At 43.7% G+C, this 13,638-nt stretch overlaps 1 protein-coding gene across 2 annotated transcripts in view; it reads left to right on the forward strand.

The window, feature by feature from the left end:
* The first annotated feature begins 896 nt into the window (after positions 1-896).
* Positions 897-13,638, forward strand: part of DZIP1 (DAZ interacting zinc finger protein 1) — a 143,699-nt gene continuing 130,957 nt past the window's right edge. For both annotated transcript variants that reach the window (XM_082245315.1, XM_082245316.1), the window contains exons 1-2: positions 897-1,452; positions 8,563-8,647. In XM_082245315.1, coding sequence (XP_082101441.1) covers positions 949-1,452; positions 8,563-8,647 — 589 coding nt within the window. In that variant the 5' untranslated portion in view covers positions 897-948. The remainder of the gene's footprint in view (positions 1,453-8,562; positions 8,648-13,638) is intronic.

Consider the following 13,638-nt stretch of genomic DNA (forward strand, 5'->3'; position numbering starts at 1 on the left):
CTTTCTTTCTTTCTTTCTTTCTTTCTTTCTTTCTTTCTTTCTTTCTTTCTTTCTTTCTTTCTTTCTTTCTTTCTTTCTTTCTTTCTTTCTTTCTTTCTTTCTCTTTATTGTGTCTGTTTTGTTGTTTCTAAACTACATCTTATACATGATGGATCTCTGGCAGCTTGTACAAAGCAAATGTTTCTTTTTCTCTTGCGCCCTCCGTCCTTCACTATACTGTATAGGTGTGTATTCACAGTGGATAACGGACACATTCATGTGACTACTAGAAACAAGGTTGCATGCCTTATTTCTTTTGTTCATTCACTTGTACTTTTGTATTGATTTGTGATAGAATTTTTATGGTACACTTATACGAGACTTGTATTTACAAGTGCTGGTGTTCTTTTGTGATATGAGCTTCTGCACAAGCAAGTCTTACATTCAGGTGTATTGTACTGAAAATCCTCATACTGTGTTGACTTTGAATGTAACGCTTTCTTTATTTGATTAATAAAATTCATTTTGGTACCATAAAATAAATGGCACCACAACATATTGAGGCATACAACATGTGCTGTGGTAATATGTGTGTTACATCAATAGTGTAAATGGACCTTGAGGATTGTTCGTCCAGGAAGATTGCAGATCACTGCAACTCACAATGAGAGATGATTTTTTTTCTTAGGCACAGGGCATGTAATAAAAAAATATTCTGGTGTTGGAATTATTCTGTGTATTTCGCCACTTGTAGGAATCCAAACTTCAACAATTTTTTAGAAGGGCACTATCTAATAAAAACTAAACTCAACATTTGCATAAATCACAATGGTTGATTTTGTTTTATGTATATTTAATTTGTTTAAAAGTTCATGGTTTAATTTTGCACAATTTCCCATCTTTTTGTTTTAGCCTTTTCATGACAATGTTTACTACCCATTTGGGAAGGATGTGGCTCAAGTCCCTACTATGTTAGATGCACCTTGGATGCCCAATCCTTTCCTTTCCTCTGGCAGGATGCCTTCCTCTACTCACGGTACACTTTTTAAGTTCCGGTCACGCCATGAAAGTCTGGACTGGAGAAGAATTGGAAATATTGATGTGGACAAAGTAGCGAATGAGCTGGATTTTCAAACCCTTCAAGACAATATTATGGGCGTTTCTTTTTGCAATGTGGAAAATGAGAAGTGCCCACACTGTCACAGCAGTCTGGATCCTGTATTGATCAAACTGATTAGACTTGCTCAGTACACTGTTGAATATTTGCTGCACTCCCAGGAGTACCTAACTTCAAACTTACAGACATTGGAGGAAAAGGCTCGTGCAGCCATGAATGAGTCTGAACAGTTACAGGTAAAGATAACCAAGCAGACTGCAGAAATAAAGTCACTCAAAGATGAGTGCAAACTGAGGAAGAAGATGATTGCTGCACAGCAAATGATGATCAATGCTGCCACAGGACCTTACCACAAGGTAAATTGAGAAGAAAATTACAGGGAATAGTTATTTGAAAGATAATCCAGTGCATTATTTTCAATTTAATGTACACATGTTTGCACATAGGTGTAAACCTATATCTCCTGCAAATCCACTGGCCATAGTCTGTCCACGAAATCCAGTCACATGATGTCTGTATAACTGTCAGCATCAGAGAAATTTCTACTAAGCAATTTAAGTTTAACCACCTCCTTCTCAACTCTATTCTGACAATTTTTTTTGTATAATGTGAAAGATGATGTTACACCTAGTAAATAGATACCAAACATGTCACGCTTTAAAATTGCATCTGCCCGTGGAATGGCGGCAAACTACGGTGCTTAAAATTCTCCATAGGTGATGATTTAAATGTCTTTACAGGCTACCAGTTTAGAGTGGCACAGGAGGTCTGGTGCTAGATATATTTCTCTCGCTCTGTCGTTCGCGACAATACCTCACGTGTGGTGGAATCACCTTTACATATGCGTGTGGGAATACCGTATGTGGTCGCATTTGCACGTAAGCACGGTGAGACAGGGGCGCTTTTATTTATTTTTTTAATTTATTTTATACAACATTTTTTTTCTTTTGTACACCACGGGACACAGAAGCCATAAATCATAACATATGGGTTATATAGCCACCTATAGGTGAAGGACACTGGCAACCAATCAGAATTCATGACCCCCTATATAACCCCTCCCACACAGGAAGTACCTCAGTTTTTTCGCCAGTGTCTAAAAGGTGAAGGTCGCAGTGGAGAGGTGCTCCACATGTTTGTTATGTTTCTAACAAGAAGAAAGAAGATTATGCTCACATACCCCAAACAGAGATCACTGGATCTGAGGGGTTAGCTATCGGATCCATCTAAAACAGTCAATGGACTAAAAGGATGGTACCTGAGCCTCGGGAAGCAGATACAAGGTTTTGCTTGTAACACTGTCCTTTTTAGGCGCTGGACCCTGGGATCCGGACCCTTGGAATACCGAACCCCAAAGGCGCCCTGAAGCAGGGTGCTCTACAGGTCAAAGGCCGTGGCCCCTCTTATATAGGGGATTCAGTCCTTGAAGGTTCCAAGACAATGCTCACCGTGAATGGTGAAGATTGGATTCTTGCTTATAGCAGTTTCCTGCGGCAGGACTGGTGAGTCCATTTTAAATATTAACACAGCAAGCAAAACCTTAAAAGGTTAAAAAATTGCAAAATTGTAAATATTTAATGTACTGTTCCCTTTAATAAGATTACAGATTACACATGCATAAAAGGGCACGTTCTGCAAGGAACTGTCTCCAACACACTAGGCTCTGTCACAGGCTGAAAGGGACACAGAGCAGCAGCAGCTGGGTTGCGTAAGTCACTGTGGGTGTATGTTACTGTCACAAATAGGTCCTGTATCTTGGGATAATCAGTGTTGTGTACATTAGGCTGTATAATCTTGGCACAGACCTTGAGTACACTTTAAAGGTAGTACCTCAAGTTTGTCTTGCTATAAAGCAATGTCTGCCCGAAAAAGGGCTGGAGGGAGCACAGTTGGTAAGGGCACTATGATGCTGCTGCCGTCAGGCCTTGAAGGTCCTAGTCATGCTTCCACTGTGCCTACTCTTCCTGATAGGCCAGAGGCATCTAGCCAATCTGAGCCATTACGGTTGTCAGACATAGTAGCTACTCTGTGTACTTCTGCCACAGCCTATGTTATCAAGGATGATTTGGCATCGGCATTAGCCAGCCTAGAGGGTAGGATTGCTGACATGATTGCCGCACCACATGGAGGAAAGAAGTGGGTTAGATCCCCCTCTCCTGAGCCGGCTCCCCAGAATCAGTTCAGGATTGGGCAGAGGATGTGGAAGATGTAGCTGAGGGTTACCCAATAGAAGGTCAAGCTGAAATTTCCACATCCGGGGAGTCAGAGGAATCTCTATCAGCCTCTCAATCCCAGAGATTGTTTATCCAGTCTCTTGCTGAGATGGTCTGGTCTAAGTTTAAACTTCCGCCCTTAGAGACAACTGAAACCTCTTTTTTCTCCCTGGGCTCATTGCGCCCTCCTCGGAGTACTCTTTCATTTCCCATGCATCCACTCTTGGAGCAAGAAGTGTATAATGATTGGGATCATCCTGATAGGATGTTTGTTCCTCCTAAAAGGTTTTCATTGTTATATCCTATGGAGGATAAGTTTTCTTAGAGATGGAAAATTCCCACTGTGAATGCAGCCATTTCTTAGGTTAACAAGAATTTAACCTGTCCTGTGGCTAATGCCCAGGTTTTTAAAGATCCAGCGGATAAAAAGTCGGAATCTTTATTGAAAGCCTCCTTTGCAGTTGCAGGTTCTGCAGTACAACCAGCAGTAGCAGCTATAGGAGTGTGTCAGTCTTTGAAAGACTGCATAAAGCGAGTGGCCAAGACAGTTCCTTCTCAAGGAGAGTCTGTGGAAGATCTGTTAGATCTACCTCGCACTTTGTGTTTCGCAGTAGATGCTCTTACCGACTCCATAAGGCAAATATCACGGTTTGCTCTGATGACAGATGATGCATATGCGCAGAATCCTTTTTTAACCTGCTGCCATCCGCGCTACAGCCTATATACGGCTGCAGCGCGGACTCCAGTGACACATCCCCTCCCGCGAGCGCGCAGCGGGGAAAATCTGTGTCGGCCGTGTCACCACCAGATCGTGGTGAATGGCCAATCACAGCGGCCATTCACCACGTGATCGGGCCGTCCAATGAGCGATGATCTCATATGTAAACATATGAGATCATCTCTCATCGCCGGCGCTCCTTCCTCACACAGAGCCTGCAGTGTGAGGAAGGAGGGGGAACCTCACAGCGCCGGGGACACACAGCGATGTAATCAGGGCACTGATCACCAGTGCCCTGATTACTAAAAGGTAAAAACATACACACAGTGCCCCCCCATCAGTGCCCACAGTGCCCGCCATCAGTGCCCCCATCAATGCCCACAATCAGTGCCCATAGTGCTGCCAGTCAGTGCCCATCAGTGCCTGCTCATCTAGGCACTGATGAGCACTGACTGGCAGCACTATGGGCACTGAGTGTGGGTACTGATGGTGCTGCCCATCAGTGCCACCCGTCAGTGTCCAGTGCCATCCGCCAGTGCCCATCAGTGCCGCCTATCAGTGCCCATCAGTGCCGCCCGTCAGTGCCGCCTCTCAGTGCCCAGCAGTGCCACCTCTCAGTGCCCAGCAGTGCCACCTCTCAGTGCTCATCAGTGCCGCCTATCAGTGCTCATCAGTGCCTCCTATCAGTGCCGCCTATCAGTGCCGCTCATCAGTGCGGCATATTAGTACCTCCTCATCAGTGCCCATAAGTGCCACCTCATCAGTGCCCATAAGTGCCACCTCATCAGTGCCCATCAGTGCAGCCTATCAGTGCCGCCTCATCAGCGCACATCAGTGAAGGAGAAAAATTTATTTTCAAAATTTACTCGCAGAAAATAAGAAAAACTTTTTTTTTTTCAAAATTTTCTGACTTTATTCTTTTTTTTTGTAAGAAATAAAAAACCCAGAGGTGATTACATACCACCAAAAGAAAGCTCTATTTGTGTGAAAAAAATGATAAAAATTTCATATGGGTACAGTGTAGCATGACCGCGCAATTGTCATTCAAAGTGTGACAGCGCTGAAAGTTGGCCTGGATGGGAAGGGTGTATAAGTGCACAGTAGGCAAGTGGTTAAAAAGCTGGTCTGCGGAATTACCATGTAAAAAATTACTGGCCAGCTTCCCCTTTCAGGGAGAACGCCTTTTTGGTGATGATCTGGATAAATATATCCAAAAGATCTGGGGGGGGGGGGGGGGTGGAGAGTACATTGCTACCTGTAAAGAGTAAGAGCAGGCATCCTTCCTTTAAGATCCCCAGCACTCATAATACCAGTGCTTCCAATTCCAGGCAGTGGCGAAGGCCTCAACCAAACATCTGCACCCGGACCCAAGCCTTCGGGGCAAGGTCAGAAAAAGCCCTGGGCCCAGAGATCAGCCAAGTCTTCCTCTAAGCCCTCTCAGTGAAGGGGCGTCCCCACTCGCCTGGGTGGGGGGGAAGGCTCCTGCTGTTCTCAGGGGTATGGGTGGAGTTGATTCAGGACAACTGGGCCATCTACACCATTTCACAGGGATACAAGCTGGAATTTTGGGTGTTCCCGCATCCTCAGTTTGTGAGGTCAAGTATACCAACAGATCCCCTAAAAGAAAGATCTCTCTTTCAGGCATTGGACCAGCTGAGAGCTCAGAGGGTGATAACCGAGGTTCCAGAAAACAAAAGGTTCAATGGTTTTTACTCAAACCTATTTATAATCCCCAAATCAAATGGGGATGTGAGACCTATTTTGGATCTCAAGGCGCTGAATCAGTTTCTGAACGTTCGTTCTTTCCGCATGGAATCAATTCGTTCAGTCATAGCCTCCCTGCAGGGAGAGGAACTTCTAGCATCCATAGACATCAAGGATGCATATCATGTGCCTATATTTCAGACCCATCAAAGGTTCCTTTGTTTTGGCGATTGGAAACCATAATTTCCAGTTTGTAGCCCTGCCCTTCGGGTTGGCCACAGCTCCAAGAGTGTTCACAAAGATTCTAGCTCCAGTATTGGCTGTACTAAGGTCCAGAGGGATATCTGTAATAGGATATCTGGATGATCTATTACTAATAGATCGATTGGCCTCGGCTCTAAGCCGAAATATCCTTCAGACAGTACATTTTTTGGAACATCTGAGTTGGATACTGAACTTAGCAAAGTCAGCATTACAGCCAGTCCAGCATCTGGAATACCTGGGGCGTCTTGTTGACACGGTGCAGGCAAAGATATTCTTGCCAGCAAGAAGGGTCTCAGACCTAAAGGGTCAGGTTCGGTCTATAGTAAGACTGAGATATCCATCTATATGTCTTTGCATGATGTTACTGGGAAAGTTGGTGTCCACTTTCGAGGAAATTCCCTATGCTCAATTCCATGCCAGACCCTTGCAGTCGGAGTGGATGCTTTGGTGACTCCTTGGGAGGAGTATCCCCTGATCTATGCCTTTCCTCTGGTACAGCTGATATCGCGTTTGTTGCGCAGGATCCAGCTGGAGGGGAAACCAGTAATTCTGCTAGCCCTGGCTTGGCCAAGAAGGATTTGGTATGCACAAATCCAGAGGTTGGCAGTGACGAGGCCTTGAGTTCTTTCACTGCGTCCGGACTTGCTCTCTCAAGGTCTGATATTCCACCCTGCTGTACAGTCTCTAAATTTGACGGCTTGGCTATTGAAGCCCTAATATTGGAAGAGCAGGGTATATCTGGCCCCACAGTTCATACACTGATAAACTCCAGGAAGCCAGTCTCTAGAAATATTTATTACAGGGTCTGGAAATCCTACATTTCCTGGTGTGAAGCCAGGAAATGACATCCCAGCACATATATTATTGGGAGAGTTCTATCCTTCCTGCAAGCAGGGGTAGATATGAAATTAGCCCGGAGCACGATTAAAGGGCAGATTTCAGCTTTATTGTTTTTTTCCAGGAACCGATAGCTTCCCATTCATTGGTTCAAACCTTCGGGAATATTGCATTTGCTTCCACCAGTGAAGCCACCGGTGTGTCCTTGGGACTTAAATTTGGTGTTGGCAGTTTTGCAAAATCAGCCTTTTGAACCTCTGGGGCAGGTTCTTTTGATCAGAAAACTGGTCTTTTTGATTGCGATAACTTCAGCTAGAAGAGTATCGGAACTAGCAGCTCTTTCTTGTAAAGAACCATTCTTGATATTTTATCAAGTTAGTGTCTGCCTTTCATTTGAATCAGGACATTATACTACCTTCTTTTTTTCCAGATCCTCACTCAGAGGAGGAAAAGGTATTGCATTCTCTTGATGTAATGCGTGCAGTTAAGTTTTTTATTTACAAGAAACAGCTTAGATTCGTAAGACCGAGATTTGTGTGTACTGCCATAAGGCCCCAGAAAGGGGTTGGCAGCATCTAAATCTATGATTTCTTGTTGGATTCGCCAGGTTATTACCCAGGCGTATGGTTTAGTAGGAAAGGTTCCACCTTTTCCTGTAAAGGCTCATTCTACCAAAGGAGTAGGTGCCCCTTGGGCACATCAACCTCAAGCCTCTATGGCTCAGATTTACAAGGCTGCAACCTGTTCTTCGGTGCGTACGTTCAATCGTTTCTATCGAGTGGATATTGGGACCCAGGAGGAGTCTGCTTTTGGCCGCAGTGTGCTGCAGGCGGCGGTGTAATCGTTCTTTTGGAGTCAGATGGCGGTATTTTTTGGTATTCTCCCCCTCCCCTCAGATGCATTGCTTTGGGACGTCCCATTTGTTATGATTTATGGCTCTGTATCCCGTGATGTACGAAAAGAAAAAAAGATTTTTAATTCATACTTACCTGTAAAATCCATTTCTTGAAGTACGTCACGGGACACAGAGGTCCCTCCCCTCTTCTATGGGGTCTTTTATTGCTTGGTACAAAACTGAGGTACTTCCTGTATGGGAGGGGTTATATAGGGGATCATCAATTCTGATTGCTTGCCAGTGTCCTTCACCTATAGGTGGCTATGTAACCCATACTGTATGTTATGATTTTTGGCTCTGTGTCCCGTGATGTACTACAAGAAATGGATTCTACAGGTAAGTATGAATTAAAAATCCATTTTTTTTACAACATCCCTTGTGACAGCATGGGCCACCAAGGGGTGAATTTTTGGTGAATTTTTGTATCATCAGCGCTGCAGCCAATGAGTTGCAGAAATGATCCCTCTATTTTATTTTTGTATTTTGTGCTGATTTTCTTTGATCCTGTTTTTCTCAAATCACCTCTATTTATATACACTGAAAGTACATACAGACATGTCCTGTTTTTTCAGGTCTGCAGTCACTTTACCGAACATCAGATGTATTATTTTCATTGAATTAATCATATTGCACGAGCTAATGTTGCCATGGCACACTTTTTCTTTTTTAGTTTTTTGTTTTTTTTTATTTATGAGGCAGCCTTTCAAAAATTAAACATTGTTTTTTACGTCAATAACATGTTAGTGTTACATTTATATAGTAATCGTGATACTTGATATTAAACTTGTCATAAATACAAATATATATGTATGTATACATGTTTTTTTCTTTTCAGTGCCAACATTGTGAGAAGTCTTTCGTAAACTCTTCGTATTTAGAAAGTCACATAAAGAGGAGGCATGCTGAAGACACTGCTTTTGGTAATTAATATCCTTGTAAGCACAGTATATTGTAGGCCAGTATATTGGTACACAAGTGTGTCCTGACTTTCATTTTGGCCAGTAATGTCCCATATTTTAGGGCCTGTTCACACTTTTGCATTTTTGATGATTTTTTCCAGTGTGTTTTCGATTCATTTTTATGTGTTCCAGTGCATTTTCCCCCTTCTTTTTTTTTTTTTTTTTTTCTTCATCTCAATAGAGAACATGCATTCTGGTGCGTTTGCGATGCGTGTTGCTATCTTCCAGATGCGTTTCATACAGAAAAAATGCAACATGTATTTTTGTTGACTGCACTGAATGCACTGCACTGGTGTAATCTAGGGACATTGGAATCCATGTTAAACTCTGTTCATGCTTTGTGATGCAGAATAGAAACACACTGGGCTGCATCTGATGTAAACCAGCCCTTAAGGTTGATTTTTTTAAATGTTTTGTTCTTTTTTAGAGACAAGGTAGTGTCAGTTAAATGAAGTGAAGAACGCTTCATTAAAAAGGAAGTATGGCAAATGCTTAGTATAGTAGTGTAGCAATTTGAGGAAGAGTTCTGCTCTGCTGACCCTCTGCCTCATGTCAGACCTGAATTCCCTCCGTTGATAAAGCAAAATGTTTTTAGCTAAAAGGTCATTATGCAGTTTGGTAGCACAAAAGACATGAAAAATGTGCTACGAGAAGGTAAATTTGGTTTTACAGGTAGCAGAGAGGTTAGAAAACGTATCCTTTGCCAGGTATCATTTAGTATGACACTGACACAGAGTTTTCTATGAAACTTGTTTTAAATTAATTTGTCAAAAGCTTGTACAAAAACCACATGCCCAGGCCCTCGCAGGGGTAGGACACACAGTGAAAAACACTGTTAACAAAACCATCAACAGTTAGAACAGTTAGAACAGAGTAAACCAATTTAAATTGCAGAGCTGGTGCGTGGCTCACGTAAGATAGGTAGGAGACATGAAATCAATAGACTTACAATACAGTATGGTCCTCCCACATGAAAGGGGGAAGCAAGGCAAATTGTATCAAGGGTTAACTCAACCACATCTAAAAGTGTCATGAAACATTAGGGTGTGTAGCTGTAGAGGGGTCCTAAAACCAGCCTGCCCATACTTTAGTGAATTTTCCTGGACAACCTCTGTTGCTGTAAGTGGCTTAGTAGAAAGTTAGAGCAGAGTTCCCTAGTGGCTTCCAGAAGTGAAAAGAGGGAGGAGAGGGCTTTATCCAATGTAAAATAATAGCTTTTCTAGCATAAGACAATAGTAGACTGATTTTCTTTGTTTCTGTCATAAAATTTTGCAAATTAGTCATTTTTCTTCACAAATTTTGGCCAAAATGTATACTGCTACTTATCTTTGGTAAAAATAACCCAAGTAAGTGTATATTATTTGGTCTTTGTGAAAGTTATAGAGTCCACAAGCTATGGTGCGAATCATTGAAAATTGATCACACTTGATCACACCTGATGTACTGAAGGCCTATCTCATTTCTTGAGACACTAAAAAGTCAGGAAAGTAAAAATACCCCCCAAACGACCCCTTTTTGGAAAGTAGACATTCCAAGGTATTTAATAAGGGGCATGGTGAGTTTTTTGAAGTTGTAATTTTTTCCCACAATGCTTTGCAAAATGAAGATTTTTTTTTTTTTTTTTACAAATTGCCGTATTAACAGGTTATTTCTCTCACACAGCACATGTATACTTGCAACTACACCCCAAAACACATTCTACTACTCCTCCTGAGTATGGCGATACCACATGTGTGAGACTTTTTCACAGCCTGGCCACATACAGAGGCCTAACATCCAAGTAGCAGCGTCCGGCATTCTAGGAGCACAAATTACACATATAATTTCCTGACAACCTATCGTACTTTTGAAGGCCCTGGAGCACCAGGACAATGGAAACCCCCATAAAATGACCCCATTTTGGAAAGCAAACAGCCCAACGTATAATTTTTGAGGCATAATGAGTCTTTTGAATATGTAATTTTTTCCACAAGTTTTTGGAAAATGTGGAAAGAAAATGAAAACACATTTTTTTTTACACAAAGCTGTCCATTTATGCAATATTTCTAACACATAGCATGTACATAGCAAAAATTGCACCCCAAAATACATTCTGCTATTCCTCCTGAGTATGGCGATACCACATGTGTAACACTTTTTCACAGCCTGGCCACATACATAGGCCTAACATCCAAGTAGCGCTTTACACAAAGTTGTCCATTTATCCACTTTAAGATTGGGCCTATTTTTGACACTTGGTGTTTACAAGCTAAAATCATTTTTTTTGCTAGAAAACTACTTGGAACCCCCAAACATTATATATTTTTTTTTAGCAGAGACCCTAGAGAATAAAATGGAGATCGTTGCAATATTTTTTATCACACCATATTTGCGCAGCAGTCTTCCAAATGCGATTTTTTTGAAAAAAATTCACTTTTTTGAACCAAAAAATAAGAAAACAGTAAATTTAGCCCAATTTTTTTCCATAATGTGAAAGATAATGTTACGCCGAGTAATTAGATACCCAACATGTCATGCTTCAAAATTGCGCATGCTCACAGAATGGCGCCAAACATTGGTACTTAAAAATCCCCATAGGCAACATTTTAAAAATTTCTGCAGGTTACTAGCTTAGAGTTACAGAGGAGGTCTAGGGCTCAAATTATTGCTCTCGCTCTAACGATCGCGGCGATACCCCACATGTATGGTTTGAACACCGTTTACATATGTGGGCGGGACTTGTGTATGCGTTTGCTTCTGCGCGCGAGCTAACGGGGACAGGGCGCTTTAATTTTTTTTTTTTCCTATTTATTTTATTTATTATTTTTTTATTTTTACACAGTTTAAAAAAAAAAATGTTTTGATAATTTTTATTCCTATTACAAGGAATGTAAACATCCCTTGTAATAGAAATAGGCATGACAGGTCCTCTTTATTGTGAGATCTGGGGTCAAAAAGACCTCACACCTCACAACTACACTAAAAAAGAAAAAAAAAAAAAAAAAATTGTTGAAAGAGGAAAAAAAAAAAAAAGCAGCCCTTTAAACCGGTTGCTAGGCAACGTCTTTCAACGTAGCTCCGGTCCTCCAAGACCATAGAGTCGAGTGAGGGCCATCTTGCCCTCACTCGACTTCCTGTCTCTGAGGATCCGGGACCGGATAGTTTTCCCCGCTGCCGGCGGGTCCGGTAAGCTGGGAAAACGTCTGGGACGCGGCAGGAGGGGGGGGGGCACCTCTTCCCCTGCACCGTAAGGGTAATTCCGTGGCGAATCCGCCACTGGGACCACCCTTATCTGAAAGCCGACCGCCCGCCGTTTCAAAAAATACCGGGGTTATGGGGGCTATCTGCTGCCATAACCCCAGTATTTAGCTTTTAATGGCCGACGCATATAGTCGTTAGGCGGTCAGTAAGTGATTGCATGTATATGGCAAACAGGTGACGATGACTGATGGGGTGACAGGTGACGATGACTAATGGGGTGACAGGTGACAATGACTGATGGGGTGACAGGTGACGATGACTGATGGGGTGACAGGTGACGATGACTGATGGGGTGACAGGTGAGGATGATTGATGAGGTGACAGGTGATGATGATTGAGGTGACAGGTGACGATGATTGATGAGGTGACAAGTGACGATGATTGGTGGGGTGACAGATGACAATCACTGACGGGGTGACATGTGACGATGATTGATGGGGTGACAAGTGACGATCACTAATGGGGTGTCAAGTGATGATGATTGATAGGGTGACAGATGACGATGACTGATGGGGTGACAGATGACGATGACTGATGGGGTGACAGGCGATGGTGCACGGCGGTACTGATGGCAGTCTCTGGTGACCGGTGCACTTTAGGCTACGTTCACATGTGAGCGCAGCGATCATGGGCAGAATCACAGCGATTCTGCCCGCGATCCAGAAATCATTGCAAATCGCGGGGCGCCTGTGCGTTGCCTGTGATTTGCAATAGCACCCCAAACGCTGTGCGATGTTGCTGCGATTTCCGCCTGCCGAATCGCGGTAACATCGCGCAAACAACGCATGACGCCCCAAAGAAACTCTTGTACCTTTTTTGGGCGTCATGCGATGTTTGCGCGATGTTACCGCGATTCGGCAGGCGGAAATGGCGGCAACATCGCACAGCGTTTGGGGTGCTATTGCAAATCAGGGGCAACGCACAGGCGTCCCACGATTTGCAATGATTTACGGATCGCGGGCAGAATCGCTGTGATTCTGCCCGCGATCGCTGCGCTCACATGTGAACGTTATGGGTGTCAATTTCTGGGCACTGATGAGGTGACTGTTGGGTGACAGGTGACATTGGGGGGGGCTAAGGACTGTGTGGGGACCTTTATTTTTGTGATTTTACTTTGTTACATGTGTACAGAGCAGTAACTCACTATTTCTAGCTCTTCTCCCCTCATACTGGAAACTGTATGAGGAGAGAAGAGCTAGTAACAGTGAGTTACTGCTCTTTGTTTACATTTTGTGATCGGCTGTGAATGGATTCACAGCCGATCACATAGTAAGCAGTCACTGACAGTGACTGTTTCCTACCGCCGGTGACAGCTGTGTTCCTACGGAACACAGTGCCACTGACATGACCGCGCTACGCGCTCCCGATCGCGCATGCGCGGTCATCTCCCGGGCGCCTCCATTGTGATCGGCTGTGTCATTGGAACACAGCCGATCACGTGGGAAACAGCCACGCCCATTGGCTGTTTCCCCCCTGCCGGTGACGGGGGGTGTCCCGGGGACACCCCGACACCGGCAGTGCAGGGCGGCGCGCACGCGATCGCGCGCCTGCCCTGCTTAAAGTGCCGCCGTCATATGACGGCGGCCCAGGATAATGGTCGCACCGCTCCGCCGTCATATGATGGCGGGCGGGCGGCAAGCGGTTAATTTAGGTAAGACTTTCATTTCGAGTTGATTTATACAGCCCAGGAGAGATGATGGCAGGTTTTGCCA

Source organism: Pelophylax lessonae (genome assembly GCF_965119305.1).
Source record: "Pelophylax lessonae genome assembly, chromosome: 2".
NCBI classification, from domain to species: domain Eukaryota; kingdom Metazoa; phylum Chordata; class Amphibia; order Anura; family Ranidae; genus Pelophylax; species Pelophylax lessonae.